The sequence below is a fragment of the Pholcus phalangioides genome, unplaced genomic scaffold (genome assembly GCF_987345545.1).
Source record: "Pholcus phalangioides strain wild (caught in Gottingen) unplaced genomic scaffold, Ppha-v1.0 ptg000003l_1, whole genome shotgun sequence".
NCBI lineage: Eukaryota > Metazoa > Arthropoda > Arachnida > Araneae > Pholcidae > Pholcus > Pholcus phalangioides.
The window spans coordinates 21,957,009-21,978,103 of record NW_028301596.1 but is presented as its reverse complement, the minus strand read 5'-3'; the positions used below and the strand labels follow the sequence as shown (position 1 = coordinate 21,978,103).

The following is a 21,095-nucleotide window of genomic DNA, read 5'->3' as shown; positions in this document are numbered from 1 at the left end:
TTTGTTTTTGAATTAATTAAAAAAAAAGAAGAAAAATTCAAACACTAGCCATAGTCGAAAAGACAGTAAAAAAATAAGGAAAAGAATTCATAGAAATTAATTATTGGATTATTAATATAAATTAATTACAGAAAAAAAAATTGAATTTTCTAACAGATAAAAAAAACGTGTTATCCATGGGGGTGCGAGAGTCGTTCAAGTCGCATTGCGCTGGGGGGTGCGAAAAGGAAAAAAAGTTGAGAACCACAGTTTTTTTTTGGATTATAAATTTACCGTAGAAAGGCCCCGTGAAAAATCCTGTCGCCCCCCCCCCCCGTCAAAGATTCCAGCACATGGGAACTGTTAAAGGACGAGAGAGAGGCCATACCGATTTATACAGAATGAAACCGAGCATGTAATAAATAAATTAACATAAATTCCTATTTATATACTTTCTCCCATTTCTGCAGATCCGCAAAAATTTTCAGCTGTTTTCACCGACCCGCCGTTACAAAAGGTTGAAGAACATTATTTTAGAATGAATCATAAATTGATAATGAAAATATAGTGAGGACTTTGACATTGTGCGAAAAGGAGTATTTTTTCCGATATTTTAATGAGGGGTCCGTAAAAAAAAAGAAACATGTCGGAGTTGCGAGCGTCGTCCACCAACAGTAGAAGAGTACTGTACTCACATGGAAAATCTGTGACTTACGCTCAAACTAGAACCAAAATAATGTTACGTTTATCAATGGAACCTGAATGATCGACTGAGGGTGACCAGATGCGTCCGGTCTTTTACAAATTTCAAGGCGTTCCCAAGGGATGGATGCATCTAGCTTTTATTTATAAATCATATTTTTGAGTACAACGAATATGTTAATATCTAAGCATGTGAGCTTCCTAGCTTGCCACAAGCGTCTCTTGCTACACTAGGTCAATCGTTGTGATCTTCGAAATAGTTCTTGACGTCCGTTAGCCCATATACAATGCCGTCTTTAATGCATGGGCCCACCCGGGAAGCCTCAAAAGAAGTGGCCTCACAAAAATAAGATGAAATTTTTGAGGCATATGCACGTAAATTTGCCTGGTAGGCAAAAAATTGGCCTCAGAAAATCACTTGGTCCGGGGAACCGTGGTGCTTTTAAGATGGCCCTGTCCATATACTGCATTTGGTGAGATGTCGCTTATTTCCTATCAATGTTTAACGGTTTTTTCCTTGATGTCTCGCGATAGCAATAGATAAATTCCACGTTGAGAAAAGTGTATAGGCTACCGTCGTCGTAATTATACGTGATCAGAAATCGTCCATAATGTCATATATATGCAACAAATTATAATTTAAAGTTAATCGATAGATAATCTGGAATCGTCAACGGATATCAGGAGTTAAAATCATCACAAGTCATTATAGCCGACTTATTAATTCGTCCTCGTCGCTTGTTAATGACCTAATTTGTCTCCTCTACTGGTGAACATGGGGGTGGGGGGCGGACCAGTAAAATTTCACGAAATCAATAACAAGCACTCAGTGCTCTTGGATACTTCAGTCATGAGTAACATGTAGAAGCTGCCTGGTTTATGCAAAGATTTAAACACCTTGTTTTACTAAAGTGAATTCGAGACATAAAAAATCAAATAGTACATCTTTATAACAGTCAAAGCAGCTTATCAAAATCACGGATGTTTGCATTCAGGTATTGTTATCACTTTTCCAAGGAAATTTTCCAACGCGAAGCAGTTACACATCACTCAAGCGGCCCGCGGCACAGTTCCAGATCACATACCAAGATCACTTGATTGACCCACGCCACCGCTTGAGCAAGCGTGTGAAAGAATTGGAATATTTCCGATCCAAATTTATTCAAAAGCGTTTTTTTAATTAAAACGTGAGTTATCTAAAAACGCGATGGGATATTCCGAGTAAAAGTCTATTTATTGCCTCACTCAAGCATCACAGCATACATTTTTTGGATTCTTTCATTCTTATTACACTGAGAAAGAACGAGTGGAAAAATTAATTATAATTTGCTACAGAACTATAAGTAAATATTATCCCCCCCCCCCTTCCGTGAACGAAATTCCAAAGACGAGGAGCCTCGTGATGACTGAAGCAGAAGTTTCGTTTGATAGGAAGAGACACGCCAACAGCGAGCGCTTGATGCAGGAGTGTGGTAACCTGGTGATGAGCAACGATGCGGGTTAATAACTGCCGTATAATATGAGGTAGACAGGAGGGGAGAATCGTCTCCTCTTTCACCAGGGAGGGTCTGTTTGTCCAAGTAAATGCTTTATGAACTAGGCTAAAACAAGCGCGAAGGGGGAATCCTCCAAGACTTACATTTTTCTCCCTCTCTTTCGCTTATCGTTCAGTGACCACCCCAAAGTTGAGAACACATAATTGTACCAACATCTTGAAGAAGGGGAGGGAGGATACTTCGCCTCCCTCCCCTTGATGTAGATTAGGGTATTTTCTACCGGGGGGGGGGGGGATACCGTCAGGAGATCGTAGGTGTGCCAAGTAAAATTTTATAAAAATTAACTTAAAATTTTGCGGGCCACTTTATTGGTTGAAAACGTGTCACCACTTCAGTGATTTAGAACAGTGCCGCGAGCCAGTTAAGTGCTCGGGAATTGTGCTGCGGATCACCCAAGTGATCTGTAAATGTGCCGTGGGCCATTTGAGTCATGTGGAAATTTGCAGTGGGCCACTTGAGTGATCTAGAACTGTGCCGCGGGTAAATTAAGTGATCTATAAATATGCTATGGCCACTCAAGTGATTTGAAAATGTACCGATGGTCACCTGAAAGAATCTGTAAATGTGCTGCGGGTCGTTTAAGTGATGGAACAGAACCGCAGGTCACTTGAGTGATCTGGAAATGCGCCGCTTTAGTGCTCTAAAATGGAGCTGCTGATTAGTGACCTCGGTCACTTGAAAGATCTGTAAATATGCTGCGGGTCACTTAAGTAACTTGGAAATGTGCCGCGGGCGACTTGAGTGATCGATCTGTAAATGTGGAGCTTAGTTCATTTTTACAAAATTAGGTTTGAGGTAGATGTGAGGGTTGGGTTAGATGTGAGGTTCACATCACATGACTCCGAGGGCCACAGGTTGAGCATGCATGTTCTAAAGAATTTCAAAACATAATAAATTACAATTTTATAACTACTACTTAACTGTACATGCACCTCGTACACATTCCTCTATGGAATTTACAATTTTATAGCAATAAGTACCGTATTTACTCACACACAGGACGAGGTATGATCGTAGAGATCAAAATAAACTAAGTAATTATTATCAACAAAATCGATCACACTTACCAAAATGGCCGGTGCACAATCACAGGATTTATCACATTTACAGTAACATATGCAACAATAAGCTAGTACAATATTATGAACTGTGTTCATATACTGAGCTAAGAGTGTTCTTGAGCCGATAAGAGCTCGTTTATGTTAAATTTCTAAATTTTAATCTTTCTCTGAACATTTTTTTTTGTAAAAATTTTTCTTTCACACACGGTTATTATAACTTTTTTTTTATAAAAGTTAAAATTAGTCTTTTTTTTCTCTCCGTTTGTTGAAGGAATAAGTTGTTGAAGAAAATTATATGTTTAATACAAAACGAAAGTTAGACATTAAGTAATTAAATCTTTTTGAAATAAGGGAAAGAAAAAACCATGATAGGCTATTAAATACTCTTATATGTATTCTAACGTTTACCTAAGCAGGTTCAGTTACGTTGACATATCTTATAGATATGCAGTGGTACCTCGGCTAACGAACGCCTCTACTTACAAATTTTTCAGCTAACCAATATTTTTTTGTGATTTATCTGCCTCGGCCAACAAACATTTATTCTTGATATGGATGCACGTGCTAATATAAAACAGTCGCATCGTGAGCTGAATTTTAGCGCCAATCATCATCAGAATTACTCTCACGAGTCCGACTACCTCATGTCAACCTCGGAATTATTTTCCACAGACGTACCTTTCATTATTTTCTGAGAGTTTTTGAACTGCTTCATGTAAAATGAAAGATTCAGCCAAAATAGAAAATGCATTGAAAAAAAAGGCGAGCCTACGTTTTCAGAGCATTTGTTCTTCCAAAGCAAGACTCTTAGCAACAAACTGAACAGTCTGGACACATATTCTAGGAGGTTTTTTTCTATCTGCATGTATCAGACACATAAATGAGCTGACTGAATCACAAATGGACGGGAACACCTATGAACTCAACTGGATTGTGGCAACAACAGCTTTAGTGAACTAAAGCTGGTCTTAGTTGTGTACATATTGGAAAATGAAAAGATCATCTCCATCCATGTTCCTGCAGAAAGATTCTCATTTATTTAATTTTGAAGCAGTTCATTTTAGCCTTCGGCCAGTTTTTTGTCTTTTTTATAGCGCTACTTGGTAATTTAAAAAACTTATCTTCAAATTTTGGGCCATTTCAGGAAGGAATTAAGCAATTTTCCATAGAAACCCATGGGAAATCACATTTCAGCTAACAAACATTTTGGCTAATGAACATGATTCTGGAATGAATCATTTTCGTTAGCCCAGGTATCACTGCAGTAAAATACTATAACTTGATTACCCTAAAAAGTTCCAACTGCAGTGTCCACAAATACGGGGTGATTATAAAAAAACTCCCGACATATGGGCCCCTAACTATCATACCATTCACAGAAACTGAATGAAATTTTGGCATAAGGTATTTTGAGGTATGCGCTCAAGAATGATATGGAAAACAACAGTGTCACTCTAACAGTTACGGTTACAGTGAGAAAATTTCTAAAATATCAAATGGCAACACCAAGTTTTTTGTATTGGAATGCGATCTCCATACTGAAAAACACTAAATAGCGTTGGAATAGCACCTGTAGCACGAAAATCCCTGGAGCTAGGCAAGGAAAAAGTAAAAAGGACTTTGCCGTGCACCAGAGCATTAATGTTTGTTTCATTCGTCACACGGTTTCTTCGGCTGAGATCCCAGCCTGATTAGTCCTCCACAAGGTCATGTGGAAAATTTATGAAACACAATAAAATGCTTTATTTTATGCTGCTTCTCTGTCCTTATTGGTTGTCCTCACTTTTAGCCTATCTACTGCCGGTGATTTTCATGCTACAGTTGCCGTTCGAACGCTATTTAGGGTTTTTCACAATGGAGATCACATTCCAATACAAAAAACTTGGTGTTGCCATTTGATATTTTCGAAATTTTCTCACTGTAACCGTAACTGTTAGAGTGCCACTGTTGTTTTCCATATCATTCTTGAGCGCATACATCAAAATACCTTATGCCAAAATTTCATTCTGTTTCTGTGAATGGTATGATAGTTAGGGGCCCATATGTCGGGATAGTTTTTTTATAATCACCCTGTATATATATATACATATTTTTCTTACAATAAAAAACAAAAACGAGATAGTGTATCAATAGTATCTATAAATGTTTCATGAAAATTACTTTCACAAAAACGTAAATCAATAAAAAATCAATTATTTGAAGCCACAAGCGAAAAAGTTACAAGTGAAAGCTACATTTTATTCTCACACACAAAACATAATTTATTTAAAAGTTTGAGATGAAAACTTTTCTATTACAAAAACATTTCATATAGATACGCGCATCATTCTGATTCATATTCGGACGTACAATGTAAATTCAACTACAGGAATTACACAATTTCATTTTAAAGGCTTACAAAATTCCAGACAAAGCCCCTCATAAGAAAATATATAAATCTATATAACAATTAAAAAAATTAATTAAGAATGCTGTGCAAGCTAAAATCAGCACCATAATATAAAAAAAAGTTTTTAACGCTATTTAATTGAAGTAGAAGATTAGCTATACAAAATAATAATATTAAAAAATGCTCCAGAGAGATGTAGAGCTCAAATTTTCATAGACAGCTGGCCACCAACAGGACTTAATAATCTGTTGCAGGCCAATTAAATGGTTCGATAAAAGGTCTCTGGCCACAAGAAATAAAACAATTCATAATTGCAAAATCTTTTAAAAATTCTATATGACACACAGCAATTTCAATCACTTTTTTTTTTACAAGAGAGACTGTTTCAGGAATTAATAATTTAATTAGCACAAATTGATAATAATAAATAACTGATAAATTAATAATTAACATGGACCATGGGCTGAGCATTTATGGCATAGAGCAGAGATTTAAGCCTTCATGGCCTGTGTTTCAATGAAATATATACAATTTCTATCCATAGTTCTAGGAAATTGACTTTCTGACATTTCATCTACATTTGTGAGAGGCATCTTTAGAGGTGTAGTTATGTGGGGGGATGATTTTGGTAACAAGTAAAATGAGAGTTAAATGTCCGATTTTGTAGAGTTGAATTTTACAAAAATTCTATGTCTGAGATTTGGCAGGTTAAGTAAATAATTTTCTTTTTTTACTATTACTTAGCAAAGTCTTAAGAAAGGCTCTGGAAGCTAACATTGATTGGATATGTCAAGTTCAGATTGGCTGCCAGGTGTGCCAGTAGAGTTGGATGGTGAATGTTTGATGGAATCTTTTTCTCTCTCTCTCTTGTAGGAGTCAAATCATCTCGACTGTCTGCTCCGTTGGAGTAATGATACCAAATGGGATTTATTTTTATCATCTTTTCCTTAACTGTGTTAGGAAGAAAGAACTCTTAGAACTTGTTAGATTCAAGACGAGCTTGACATTAAAGCCTTTTCTCTATATATTAGGAATGTTGTCCTTGGTCAAATCAGGAGACTTTTAGAGACTTTCTCATCATCCAGCCTATCATCAAATCAACTAAGAACCTAACATAGTCATTCAGCCAAGGCCTTAACGAGAAGGGGGGCAACCAGGAAGACCCGTCCCCTTGAAATGTTAGAAAATTACTGATTTCTATGGAATAACGTGGCTACATCATTGTTCTATCACTTTGATCCCCAAAACACTATAGTCCTCCCCCTTCCGAAATAAATTCCTCTGCATTCAGCCATAGGCACTAGAGACCTACTTTCACTGGCAAGCGTATTCCATGTCTGTGTGGAAAATTGTTTGCATAGGAACAATGAAAAGCACTGCAACAAAAATCAAGCAGCATTAGAGAAGTTGCCTGAAATAAAACTATAACCATTGCACATCTCATGTTGGTAACTGGACACGAAATAAAATTTGAAAATATTTTGAAAGTCATATAGTTGGAAGTGCATGCTCTCTCTCTCTCTCTCTCACACACACACACACACACACACCTTCCAAAATTTCCAAACCAATCGGGCATGCTTCTTAAATGAAGATGTCACTCTTCTCTATTCATTCAAAGGTTTAGACAACTGGCTGATGCAAAGATGAATCCAGGAAAAAAAAATTCAACGAGTGTCCCCAAAATGAGCAAGCTCATTTAGTGCACTCGCCCGGATTGCAAGGGGATGGTGGTTTCCTTTCACACAAAGGCAGTAGAATTCCCTTTCCTGAATTCTTGTTAGCATCAGCCAGTTGTCTAAAAAATCTTTGTATGAATAGCAGAGAGTGACAATCTTTGTATGGTTGCCATCTGGAGACTTTTAGAGAGGTGAATGTCAGTATAGTCAAACTTGGTTAATTTGAGGTCCAAAGTCACAGGAAAAAAGTTTGTAAAATGACTATGAATCGCAACCTAATCAATAAAATTAACATATCATACGATAATAATTATCATTATTAAAATTTTATCTACAAATACAAAGGCAACAACAGACAAAATGCCTCACAAGGTGGTTGAAAAAAAGATGCCCATAAAAAATATGGATGTTGAATACATATCTAAACTATATAAAAAATACAGCAACCCAATAAGAGCAATAAAACACCAATAATTATGATAAAATATAAATATACTGCCCATAAAGAATACTTACTAGTATGCTTGTCTTATTCTAAGTATTGATAGCTTCTCGATTTATCCCAACATGTTTATTGTGTTTCTTTTCATACGAGTCAATTAAGTTAGAATGCACGACCCCCGGAGGTAAGGTATTCCAATTATTCACAACCCCTATTAGAGGAAAACTCCCAGTGACACCAGAACCTGGAATTGTCCTGTAAGAGTCTACAATGAAATCAAAACCAGACAGATGGCAGAACGGTTGTTGGCCAATGAGAAACAGAAAAATAAAAAGTTCTTCTGTAAAAAATGTTAAACAAATAATTATATTCATAACAGTACTGTCTCACTCCAGTCCCTTACCAATCGATACTGGTGTCTCCTTGTCGAAGCAGTCGATTAATGCCGTATTAATAATTCATGGTCCATCCTATCCATCCGATTGAAAATTTTGAACATCTCGATCATATCCCCTCGACATCTGCATTTTTCCAATGCAAACATATTCAAAAAATGAAGTCTCTCTTTATAACTCAAGCCCCGTGTACCAACAAGGGCATGCATAGCTCTTCTCCGCACCCCTTCAACCAAATCTACGTCCCTTTGTAGGTATGGTCTCCAAAAGCTTACAGCATACTCCAGTTCAGGACGAACTAAGCCTCAGAAAAGTGGAAGAATGACTGAAGTGGATGATGAAGTGGAATGAATGTGAAGAGACCTTTTTTTAAAAATGAAATCGAGCATTATATTTGATTTTTCTACCATCACTAAACAATGTTTAGAAAAACTTAAGCCGCTCGTCAATGAGAATTCCCAAATTGGTTACCCTAGAAGTTGCATTAGGAGGATAGTGGCACCATTCAATTCGCAAGAGAAACGTTGGTTGTTTGAACAAAAATCAGCGACCACATTTGTCAACACTAAAAATAACCTGTGGTCCATTATATCCATCCAGTTGAAAATTTTAAACACTTCGAATATATACCCCAAACATCTGTGCACTTCCATTATAAACATTTCCAAAAAAATCAAGCCTCTCTTCGTAGCTTAATTCCTGCGTGTGATCAAGAGAACATGTGACTCTTCTCTGCACCCGCTCGACCAAGTAAATGTCCCTCTGTAAGTATGATCTCCAAAACCTGATGGTATACTCCAATTCAGGACAAACTAACCATAGAAATGTGGAAGGATCACTTTAAGAGAAACAGAAAAGACCTTTTTGAGAATGAAACAGAATTCTACTCTATTTTTTGACCACTGCTGAACAATGTTCAGAATACCAAAGCCACTCATCAATAAGAACATCCAGATCGGTGATCCTAGTTGCATTCAGAATGGTAACAGCATTCAACTACAAATCAGTTACGAAACTATTTCCCAAAATTCAATAATTTATAATTATAATAATAGATCTTGGCTGCTACATTATTTCTATATACACTGTCATCGTCTACATTATTCTATGATCATCTGTTACAAAACTTTTTCCCAAATTTTCCCTATGATTCTTATGTTATAAAGAAAATATAGTCGAATCCTGTTATAATGAACTCCAAGAGATCGGAGAAATCACTTTGTTATAACAAAATTTTGTCATAAAGGAATTCCAGGTTATTGCATTGTTCTTATGTAACCTTATCTGAGGGATTAGAAAAGTGTTTGTTAAAAGAAGAATTTTTTTCACTATACTGATATGCTTTTCAACAGGATTCAACTGTACTTTCATTAACGCATCACAATTTGTACTTCCTGCTAATTTCCATATTCTTAATGACGATAAAAAGATTCAGATTTTGAATGGTATACCTTGATCTCTATTAGGTTGAGAAAAAAAACATAATCGGTGTATTAAGCTGTATTACCACTTAATACCGATATACATAAGTAAAACTTACTATACTAAAATATTACTATACTAATTAATATTTAAATTATTACTTAATAATTAATAACTATTATACTAAATACTAAAATACATCTATGACATGAATGTCGCTCTTCACTTGTTAATACAAGATATACGGAAGATTGGATGTTGTGAAGATATTTATTATTTGAGATGTTAATTTTTTTTTTTTAAGGAAGGAAAAACTCATCTCTGCCTCTACCGGGAGTCGAACCCGGGTCACTCGATTGCCGGACGAGTACTCTGACCACTAAGCTATAGAGGAGATTTTCCTCTCTGAAATGAGCTATTGGTTGATCGGTTCACCGTCCATTGCACGGTTCCGTTAGGCTCATATATACGCTCTAGCGAAGGAAAATCTCTATCTCCTCCGTAGCTTAGTGGTCAGAGCACTCGTCCGGCAATCGAGTGACCCGGGTTCGAAAAAATTACCTGCCCAGTCAAAATTTTTAAGAGTTTTGGGCAATAGACTGTTTTCATCCTGCTTCTTAAACAACCCAACAAGAGTAAAAAAAAAGAAATGACCCTAATAATCAATCACCATCCAACTTTACAGGCAGCCAATCAGAGCCAGTCAAACATGCCAATACAGTTCTACTGAATCTGATCAAACCTCAAAGGAACAACTAATTGGGCATACAACACTCTTCTCACTTGCTGTAAGAACACAAGCGTAACTTAAACTTTGTGTATGCTTGCCTTATATGCAGGCAAAATCCCCAGGAGCACTAGAAGAGAATTCTTTAAAATACAGAATGTCCTGCAACCCTAAATGAGAGAAATAAAAAACAATGCCAAATATTCATACGTGTAAGAATATAGGATTTGTGCTCGATATTTGCCGGTGGCAACAGTAACTCCTTCCAGGCTTTATTTATTTTGGATTTGAGCATAGAAAAATCTCTTTTTTTAATGATTATTATAATAATCAGAAATTTTGTAAACATGATAACACAATTATTATAATCAATAGACAAGGATAACACGCAGTGTGTTATCATCTGCAACTATATCTTTACGCCCAAGCTAGAAAAGGACCAGAACTAGTGCTGTCTTCTGGCATGAGCCCACCTGAGATGACCCAGGTGCCCCAAGTACAGAAGGACCCTCACGATAATAGATTTGGCTCAATTTTTTACAGTAAGCAAGCATTTCTAGCCTGATAAGGCAGGAAAAGAGGGATCCCCGGAAAAACCACTTTGCTTGAGGGCCTATGATGCTGCAAAGAACACCCAGCCCAGAATGACACATCATATGTGCTCAATCTCAGCTTGGAATAAACACAAAGACTATCGAAAAAGTATCACTTCTACCAATTAAAAAATAAAGGAATCTTCCAAAATTTTTATGATAGTTATTTCAGAAAAGCAACACTTATCAGAATCATCGGTAGTATATATTATATCAATTTTAGAAATTAATATATAATATAGTTATTGTCAATGAACAAGCAGTTGACATATATCTCTCTCTCATTCGCATTCTTGACTAGGAAAGATTAAATAAATGTTTGTACATCACTGGTAGCATGATTGCTAAATAGTACAGCCACGCCCGGACTTGCAGGCATTCAACTTCAGGACTTTTTTGGTGGTGGATGTTTCTTTGTTTGCATCCATTTCACTCTTGGCAAATTTTTGTCATGCTCTCTGACCCTTTTCTCGCCAAAGAAAACCCAAATGAGCAACCAAAAGAATGACTTGGAAAGTGTACAAGCATGTGAGTGACCAAAAAGAGTTACCTAGAGAGCAAGAGACCAGGTGAGTAAAAAGAGAGAGAGAATGGGGGCACTCTTGGAAAATTTTTGTCATGCTCCGATCCTTTTTTTCGCCAAAGAAAAACCAAATGAGCAACCAAAAGAATGACTTAGAAAGTGTACAAGCATAAGAGTGACCTAGAGAGCAAGAGACCAGGTGAGTAAAAAAAAGAGAGAGCGTAGGGGAAAAGGTGAGTGAGCAACCAAAAGCATGACCTCAAAAAGTGTGTAAGCATGGAGGTGACAGAAAGAATGGTCTAGAGACACAAGCCTATTGACAGTGGGATGCACCACCCAATAGGCTTGTGTCGGAGGGAGCTAAATTACCCAGGGCAGCAAATTTGAGGAATGAGTGGTCAAGAAAATAAGACTAGTGGAAAAAGGGCAGCAAAACCATAAATTAGCTTCTGTGCAATTTAAGAAATGGAGAGATAGATCCACAAGAACAAATTTATAATGAAAAATAAAAAAAACATGACATACTGTAAATTGTACAATTTAAGGAGATACATCATCAAGGTACCAAAATCTCTAATGTAATTCAATTATTTATAAGAATAAATTAAAAAGCAACAAATGCATAAACATTTTTTTTTCTCAAATTAGGATGACTATATTACATTCCATTTTGAATGGGACTTCATTTCTGATTCCAAATTATCTACCTCTCACTCGATGCAATTCTACTTACAGAATGGATCCTGTTCATAAAAGTCAGGGAGTGGCTGTACAAATATCAAAGATAATATAATAAATATGCAAAAATGGAGGGGAAACAAGTTCCACAAATAAGATGAGAATCAAATCAATTATAAATATGAGTGATAAAAATATCTATAAATAATTGTACATACAGAGAAAGGGAAGAAAAGGGTGATGCATGAACACAGCAGGCTGGAATGGAGTAAGAATTGTATTAATGCCTGATGAGTGCAAAATTTCTTCTATGAGTACTGATGCTCTGTGTGAATGCATCACATAACTGATTAGTCATTTTGTTCAATCCACCTTACTTGAGATGGCTGGAAAATTTATGATGAACATCTGAGGTCCATAATCACAAACCACTGACTGTCCAGATAACCTAAGCAGCTTTATATGGCACGAATGATCTCCATTTCCAATCATGATCATACGCAGTGCTTCTCCATGATTGACATCCCACAGAACAAGGTTATCCTGAAAATATTAATGAAACAGCCAATATATCAATACATTTTGAATGCAAGTAATCTAACTGAACAGAAATCATGTCATTTTTTAGAATTCATTGAAACATATTTCTGTAGAGAAAACATGAGGCACATAGCAAAATATAGCAAACTAGCTATAATATCCGGTGCTGTCCAGATTTTCTCAATTTTTCATATGCATGCAAAATTTGGCAATGATCGGTCTAAAATTGTAGATTTGTATAGAGAACAGACACAGAAAATCAATTTTATATGCATAAAGTAGTCATGCATCAAATTCAAATGATTCAAGCACTAAGCTCAAAATGTGAATAAACTAGATGTCATTAATATTTTTGAATGTCTCTGCACATATGCATGTACAAAGATGGTGCAGAGATACCAAACCAATATAAAATTGATTTTCTGTATGTTTGTCTGAGTGTCTGCTCTCTATACAAATCTACAATTTTTGACCGATATCTGCCAAATTTAGCATACATACCAAACAGGACCTGACATGAATAGGTTGTTTTAAAAGTTTTTCAGAGCTGGGCGAATCCCAAAATGCGCAAAAAACTGTGGGGCAACTGTTTTTTCAGCCTCAACAATGACTTTTGGAGTGTTTACTTTGTTTAATTGTGGTTCTCAAGCAATGTGTTTCAGGCATGTTTATCTCTTTGTAATGGTTTGTCACTTCTTCAATACTGGCCAATATATGGAGGAAAAACTGGGCAGCGCTGGGTATTACAGATAGTTTTTTGATAAAATTAAGCATGTGCATGTAAATAGGTTTTGTAAAAATCAAATGTTTGAGATGATTCTGCAATCATGAAAATATTTATGTACAATGTAAATTCTAAAAAAAAAACCTGATGATACATCTGTGGCGAAACGCCTAAGCTGTATGATACATGATTGCCAGCCATCAAGCCGAAAATTCATAAAGATGTACATGGTAACATAGGCACAAAATCCTGGGGGGTGGTGGCTCAGGTTAGTTGAGAATAAATCTTTTGTGTTATTTTTTCGTAGTTCATGAATATAGAATGCATCAAATCCTTTTCACCTACTGTGTATGCACTTGAGTCCCACGTGTACGGAACTATAGACAATTTTAAGCCCTCCCCACTAATGTCTTCATATGTAAGCGCCTCTTCATGGCAATCCTATTTGTAATAGTGAAAATTTTTCCCTTTGCATATGTAGGAGCCTCTTTCTTGTATGCCTCTGCAAGTTATGGATGTAAAAAAATTCTGTCTGTATAAAAGATCTAATTTATAATGTGGTCAATACCAGAATAAATGTGAAGTGGTATGAAATGAAACAAGAAGTTTATTCATTAAAACAAGGTACATATATCCTCATATCTAAATGAGCATAATTGATATTTTTCCATGGAAATTGCCTACTTATGCTATACATCATGATGGGTTTATAAACTACTAGAATTACTCGAACACAGTAAGAGCTCTGTTATTTATTGGGATCCGGGCTAGCCCCTAGGATCATAGATATAAATTTTTGGATATAATCAAATATACATGAATTTTTAAGGGTCTAATATTATCTTCATCAGCGTTTCTTAACCTATGGTCTGCAAAAAGGTGACAGGTGGTTCTCAGACGTAAAAATTCAGTTTTTATTACATGACATTATTCAAGTATGCCATAAATATTGGTAAGATCAAGCATAGGTTTTAATGAAGATTGGACCCATCCCCCCATATAATGTAATTGAGAGGGGCCATTGATTAGTTCCAAGCATTTCACTGGTCCTTGGCAGGGAAGTCATTTCAACTTTTTCCAGGGGGGGCAAAGAACATGTACTGAATTTATGTACACATATACATATATAAATTTGAATACATATTTATACTATTTTTAGTGTATTTTCCCTGACCACCCAAATGACGGGCCTAGTCCTTGGGTAGTTCAGAAAGATTGAGAAACAGATTCTACATAAATTATAATTCAAAAAATATTCCATAGACATACAGACAATTTGATTAGCCTTTGCTTTACAGCTGTATCAACAAGTTTTTAGCAAAATTATATCTGTTCAGTCACCATGTTCTTGCTTATTTGCAAGTTTCTTCACTTTTTTTTATCAGCAGGGGAATTTCAGACTCAGTGATAATTTTTTCATCACTGAGGAAAAAATTATTGCTTAGAAAAAGCAGTTAGTGTGAAGTTCAGGATAATTAAGTTTCTACTGTAAATTACACTTTGATAAGGCAAACCAACAGAACTGGTGATGGCCCTAGTTCATAGCTCTGCCTGAAGACAAAGCCTATCACAAGCTGCATGTGGAAATGACTTAAGCCAAGCCATGCGTTCATACTCATTTTTGTGTAAAATAATTTCCCTGACTTTTAAAGGGTTTTCAGTCAAATTTTCAAAAAGTCCAGGTAATTTTTTTAAATAAAAAAATTAATGTAAATCAATTATAATTAACAATTTTTTTATTAATTATAAAATTAATTATAATTGTTATCATAATAACATCACAATAGTAGCATTATTGCTTTTTACATTTTTTAATACACAAATTTATGCTTTCCAAATACACCAGATGGATGGAAAAATAGAACATACATCAAGGACTGAAATATTTCCCTTTTAAAATTCAGGTACTAAATTATTGAAACTGAGCTTTCTAGATACTCTTTACACACAGCTTTCTATGATTGGCAGTTATGATAAGTTTTTGGAAACACTTTGCATGCAGTTACGATAAGGTTGCAACAATATATTCTTCCACACATACTTGAAATTTTTATTTCTCCTCTGCAGCTTCTACGTGTTTTTTTTTCCGCATTCCATTGTGAAAATTATCAATACTTACAATGTTATCAGATCACAATTTATGTTCTGAATTTCATTTTTTTGAGGAAATATTTTTATTTATTTTTTCAATTAAACAACAATCGTGACAATTTTCCAGGTCCATTGTCAGAAATTTCCTGGTTTTAGAACAAAATTGAGCTATTTTCCCTGACTTTTTTTTAGTAAATTTTCTTTTCTTGACAATTCCAGGTTTTCTCTGACTCGTACAGACCTTGAGATATGATGCCAGAGAACCATGCGAACAGCCAACCTCATGAAACCTAGGTACAGTAAAACCTTTCTTTAGCAGTCACCATCAAGACAAAAAAGTTTGTCTGCAAAAGAGGGGCGACTGTAAATCAGGGGTTTGAAACACACATTTACTATACAAGGGGAAATTATTATTTTACCATAAGAGGGGTGACTGTATCTGAGGGGTGTCCATTAAGAGGGTTTACTGTACATAAATTCATTCATATGATATTTTGTTTAGGAAACTCACCTCTTTTGTAGTTACCATTATGTTATTGGTAAGTAAAGCTAGATTGCTGTACAGGCTATATTCCTGAGGAGAGGAAAGAATTTTTCTCATTATTTTAATAGATGATCAAACACATGAAGGATATAAATGAATGCAATAGATATCAGAAAATAAAAATTAATGAAACGCTGAGCAAATAACCATTAATTGACAAATTTATTTACTACCTGACTTATGCTGTGCAACAGATGGCCCTGAAACTTCTCCCAAATGCAAATGCGATTATCAGTTCCTTGGCTTATCAGGTATATGGGTGTGCATTTGAGTGTCATTACTGAGCCTTCGTGAGCATTCAAACTGTACATGCACGTACCAGTTAACAAGTCCCACAAACAAATAAGTCCATCTTGGCACCCACTGGTGGCAGATGAAGGTGCATACTACAAATCAACACATAAATGCATATGATTTCATGGGTCTTTAAAGAAATAAATAATTAAGCATTTAAAATTATAGTGATATATATGTTACAGTAAATTGTGATAAATTTGTTATTGTATATGATAACAGGTTATTATGCATACTTACCAATCATCTTGGTAAGCTTGATAAATTTACCACCTTTACTGGAAAATATGCATAATACCCAAGCGTCAGTAGTAAATTTGATAAACACTGAAAACATTTTCACTGGTGATTATGCATATCACCCTAATTGGTCAATTTGATAAAAATGAAAAAAATTCTAAATGAGTCTAGTAAGTGTGATGAATATAGTCAGACCCCGATATAATGATATAATACAATGATACAATACATTTATGAATTATCATGTATAATATATAATATGTCACATGGTAAACATATATTATGCATAACTGCTGGTAAAAATGATATTTTTTTAGTACTTATGAAATTTACTGACAATGCTTGAGTACTATGCATAATTGCTTGTAAAAGTGATACATTTATATATATATGGGAAAATTTATCAACCTTACAAAATGCTTGGAATTATGCATAATAACCAGATTTATCACATTTACTGTAACATGTATATAGTATAATTACGTATGATAGTGTAAACTAGAGGCCTGTGTGACCAGTTGCAATATCACATGTCTGGCCTAAGAACTGAAAAGGTTGTGCAACCCTGGTATAAACCATTTGCATGATTTTAATAAGTCAAATATTGTTAGAGAAATGCTGAAAAAAAAAATATCCCAGTGATATATAATGATAATAATGAAAAAAAACTAACTTTATCAATGTGCAAAGCAGATATTGTGGCTGAATGGCCATGGAGTGTATATACACAGCTTCCTGAATCACATTTGAAAACCTGTGTTTTATAAAAAAGAAAAAATATTCTAAAATGAGTAAAACCATTTTTCAATTTGTTCTGCAACTCTTGTTTATAAAGACGCATATCTTAATTTAATAATAACAGTTTAAAAAATAGAATATACATTGAAGAATACTGAATTATAAAAACAATTAAATTAAAAACTACCTTGACCAAACGATCAAAACCTCCAGTTACAGCAAAACCATCATGGACTTGCAAAACAGATACCGCAAGATTGTGAGCTTTCACACTTTGGAACCACAGACAACGCACTGATTCTACACAATTTTCATCTTGATGTCCAGGATGAAGATCTGCGGTTATGGGGGGGGGGGGAAGAACAAAATATCAGTGATCAAGACTGAATAAAGCTGAAATTATTTAGCTTTACTATACAGGGTGTTCGTAAACTGTTTAGAAAAAATTGGAGGGGTGATAGAACAAGATATTTACAATGAAACTTATGGTCGTAATCCACTCAGTGTCAGAAAATCATAAAAACTGTCTATGTTGATGTTACAACAGTGAAAAAAAAAGAGATAACAAACTCATAAGTTCACAATCCTATGCAGATCAGCAAAAGAATCGAAGGAAATGTTCAAAGTGACAATCCAAGGATGTTGCACAATTCCCATAGGAAAATGAAAGACTGGTGCAACGTCTTGCGGACTCCTAGTGTCATGTTGATCGTGTCTGCTGCAACAAGAATTCTTGTGACAAGATCTTCTGGAGTCTGCATGCGTCTCATGCACAATGCTTTCATGAGTCTCCACAAGAAGTCTGGTGAGTGTGGAGACCACGCCATATATCCAATCCACTTCCTGAGGTATCTAGCATTAAGGACTTGTTGGGCAGCGGTGCTAAAGTGTGTTGGAGCTTCCCTCACATGCAAAAACCACGTCTATCAGTGTAGCAATAGGAACAGGCTGCAACAATTCAAGAAGCACTTCCTCCAGGAAGACACAGTATGCTGCACTTCTGAGTGGGTTATGACCATAGGTTCCATTGTAAATATTATTTGTCTTAATGGGTAGTATCAACCCTCTAATTTTTTTCTATACAGTTGACAAACACTTTCTAAAACCTGATCAATGTATAAGGCATCTTGTGTCTTCACACATTTACTCTTCACAAATACTCTTCTACAAGTTTCAGCAACAACATATTCATTTTTTTTTTAAATAACATCAAATGAAGCTTAATAAACAATGGAAATATCTGAAATGCACCAATAAAAAGAGAAGCCACACTGGGCATCTCAGTACACTCCCAACTTCACAGTGTTGCTCCACAAGTTTTTATTTTAATATGAAAAAAAAAAGCCTATCAGAAATAAGAACATTTGGTTACAGAAAAATGCTCAGAACAGCCAAATATTTAAGAAAGCTGCAAACGCATACTTTTCAACTGATGGCAAGAATGGAAAGAATTGTCACGAGTCCTTATTTCAACAACAAAGAAGTCCATGATGCCATTCAGTCGAACAGACACAAGCCTAAAAGTAAAAATGGAAAATAATTCAAGAGAATAAATTTAAAAACATGTGTGAATGAGACACAATATGAACTTTGAAAAATATATAATGCAATGAAAATTTCACTTGAAATATCGATTCATAAATTTGAAGTCACGCATGCTACAAGATGAAAAAGAGAAAGCAAAATGCAGTCGATGCTCATTATAATGACCTTCCATTGGTATGTTGAAAACAGACATTATATCAGGTGATTGTTACATTGAAAAAGAAAAGTCATATATATATATATATATATATATATTATATAAGGTCTTTATGTGGACATATGGGCATTGTGCTCGACTCTGATCATGAGGATCCAGATTCACCCTGTTGGTGGCACAGTGGTGGTCAACTGAAGTTTGGTTTTTTTCTCCCAACTTTAAGGGGGCGAATGCGAGCTGGTCGTCCAAATTTGAAAAAGTCTCTCTGCAGACTGCAGGCAGGGCAGACCCTCAACACGATACTTACATAACATGAAAAATTCAAGCATTTACCACCTATATTTGAAAATATGGAGCAGATGATAGCACCAGCAAGAACATGAAACTAGCGCAACTCTGAACAAATAAATGTACATAAATATGTTGGAGCCATGCATATACACACTCATACCTCCTCACACGTATCAATTCTTTAAAAATTCCACAGAATGAATACATATGTAGTAGGTAAATGTGAGAACATTTGGGACTTACTATATCAATCGTTATAATGAGCACTGACTCAATATGTAAATGATAATAGAATGTACAAAGGTTTAAAAAACAGATACTTCAAGAACTCGTGTCAAGCTATATACAGCATGATAATTCCTAGCCGCTAAGATCATTCAGAATTGCACAAAAGCCATAACACATTATTTATGGACTTATTGATCACTGAATTACATCATGTTTGTGATGTTCAATTGCGCCACCACGATCATAACATATTCATATATGAATTACAGTCTGCCCTCAGTATTCGCAGACTTTTTATTTGCAGTTTTTTTTTTTTTTTTTGAAAAACATGGTTAGGCAATAATTCTTGTGTCGGAACAAAATATAAGTTATATCTGCTGAATAAATGTTAAAAAAAATCCCTCTTAAAGGTGGTGGTTCTGAAAATATTTATACAAGACTATTGTTTAAATGTTTCTAAAAATGAAGAACTTGCAAGGAAAATTCAAAATACTGACAAAGGTTAAGCTTCATTGTTGCAGTTTTCCATTATTACAACATCAATGAATCTACAGTCAAATATATCAAGAAATAAGAACATAAAACTCGATCAGCTGTTGCTGTAGCTACACCCTGCTACTATATAGCCCTGATTACACACATCTTTCATGTAGGAAGAGCTGTTTTTCAATGGATGTGATAAAAAAAAGTATGCAAGTCATGTATAGCTATCTTTATTTGATCTGCAAATCCGTGAGGTATTGATGAAAAGAATGTCTCCCAGTATTTTGTATGAAGAATAGAAAAGCTTAGACTAGGAAAACACTTTTTCTGGATTGTTAATGGAGAAGGGTTGATTGATGTAGACATAGAAGAAATTAGATAATTTTAATTAATAGCAATTCAGAGGTCGACAGAGGAAGGATTAATCGAGCTGAATGCTTCTGAAACCAAAGCGATACCTTATGAAGATGATCAAGATTGAGCATTAGAAGACAAGTTCATTATAAGCAACATAGCAAAGGCTTCATAAGTTTAAATCAGCAATGGATTGTGGTACATTTTTCACAGGTAGAAAAATTGGTATAGGAAGTCTTGTTACTATACTCTAACAAAGTAACTAGAATTTAGAAGAAATGATTAACATAACGTATGTATGACAGTATGTTGTTCTTTCCAGAAAGCATTTTCTTGAATCATTGAACCCCTACTCACTATACTTCTTACACACAAAGCAGATACTACTTCACCAAACACCAACTCTGGCCATATCATTATCTTGCAATTTACTGCCATTAATGAGTTGGGTTGATGGTCACCTCAAGCTTGTTAGGAAAATATCTTATCTATATTCTCCCCTGGCTTTGAACCTGGGACTGGGACGACAACCTTCATGATGGTAGATGAGCATCTTACCACCACACCATTCGGGTGCAATGAAGCAGATATTGTAAAAATGAGATGCCTAAAGAATAAAACTTTAGGGTTTGGGTTATTTCTGGATTTTCCATATTCATGGTCACCCCTGGAATGTAATGCAGCAAATATGGAGGGCGACTGTATATCTGTTAATTTTTT

General features: G+C 35.3%; 1 protein-coding gene and 1 non-coding gene across 2 annotated transcripts in view; both read right to left on the bottom strand.

The window, feature by feature from the left end:
- Positions 1-5,521: 5,521 nt before the first annotated feature.
- The window catches only part of SCAP (SREBP cleavage activating protein), a 57,321-nt gene continuing 41,747 nt past the window's right edge, over positions 5,522-21,095 (bottom strand). The window contains exons 22-27 of the mRNA XM_089246405.1: positions 18,740-18,834; positions 17,505-17,653; positions 17,253-17,333; positions 16,219-16,431; positions 16,013-16,075; positions 5,522-12,689 (exon numbers count right to left, since the gene is read on the bottom strand). Coding sequence (XP_089102531.1) covers positions 12,510-12,689; positions 16,013-16,075; positions 16,219-16,431; positions 17,253-17,333; positions 17,505-17,653; positions 18,740-18,834 — 781 coding nt within the window. The 3' untranslated portion in view covers positions 5,522-12,509. The remainder of the gene's footprint in view (positions 12,690-16,012; positions 16,076-16,218; positions 16,432-17,252; positions 17,334-17,504; positions 17,654-18,739; positions 18,835-21,095) is intronic.
- Positions 9,948-10,019, bottom strand: TRNAA-GGC (transfer RNA alanine (anticodon GGC)). Its single transcript has one exon. It is a non-coding gene; the product is annotated as a tRNA-Ala (tRNA).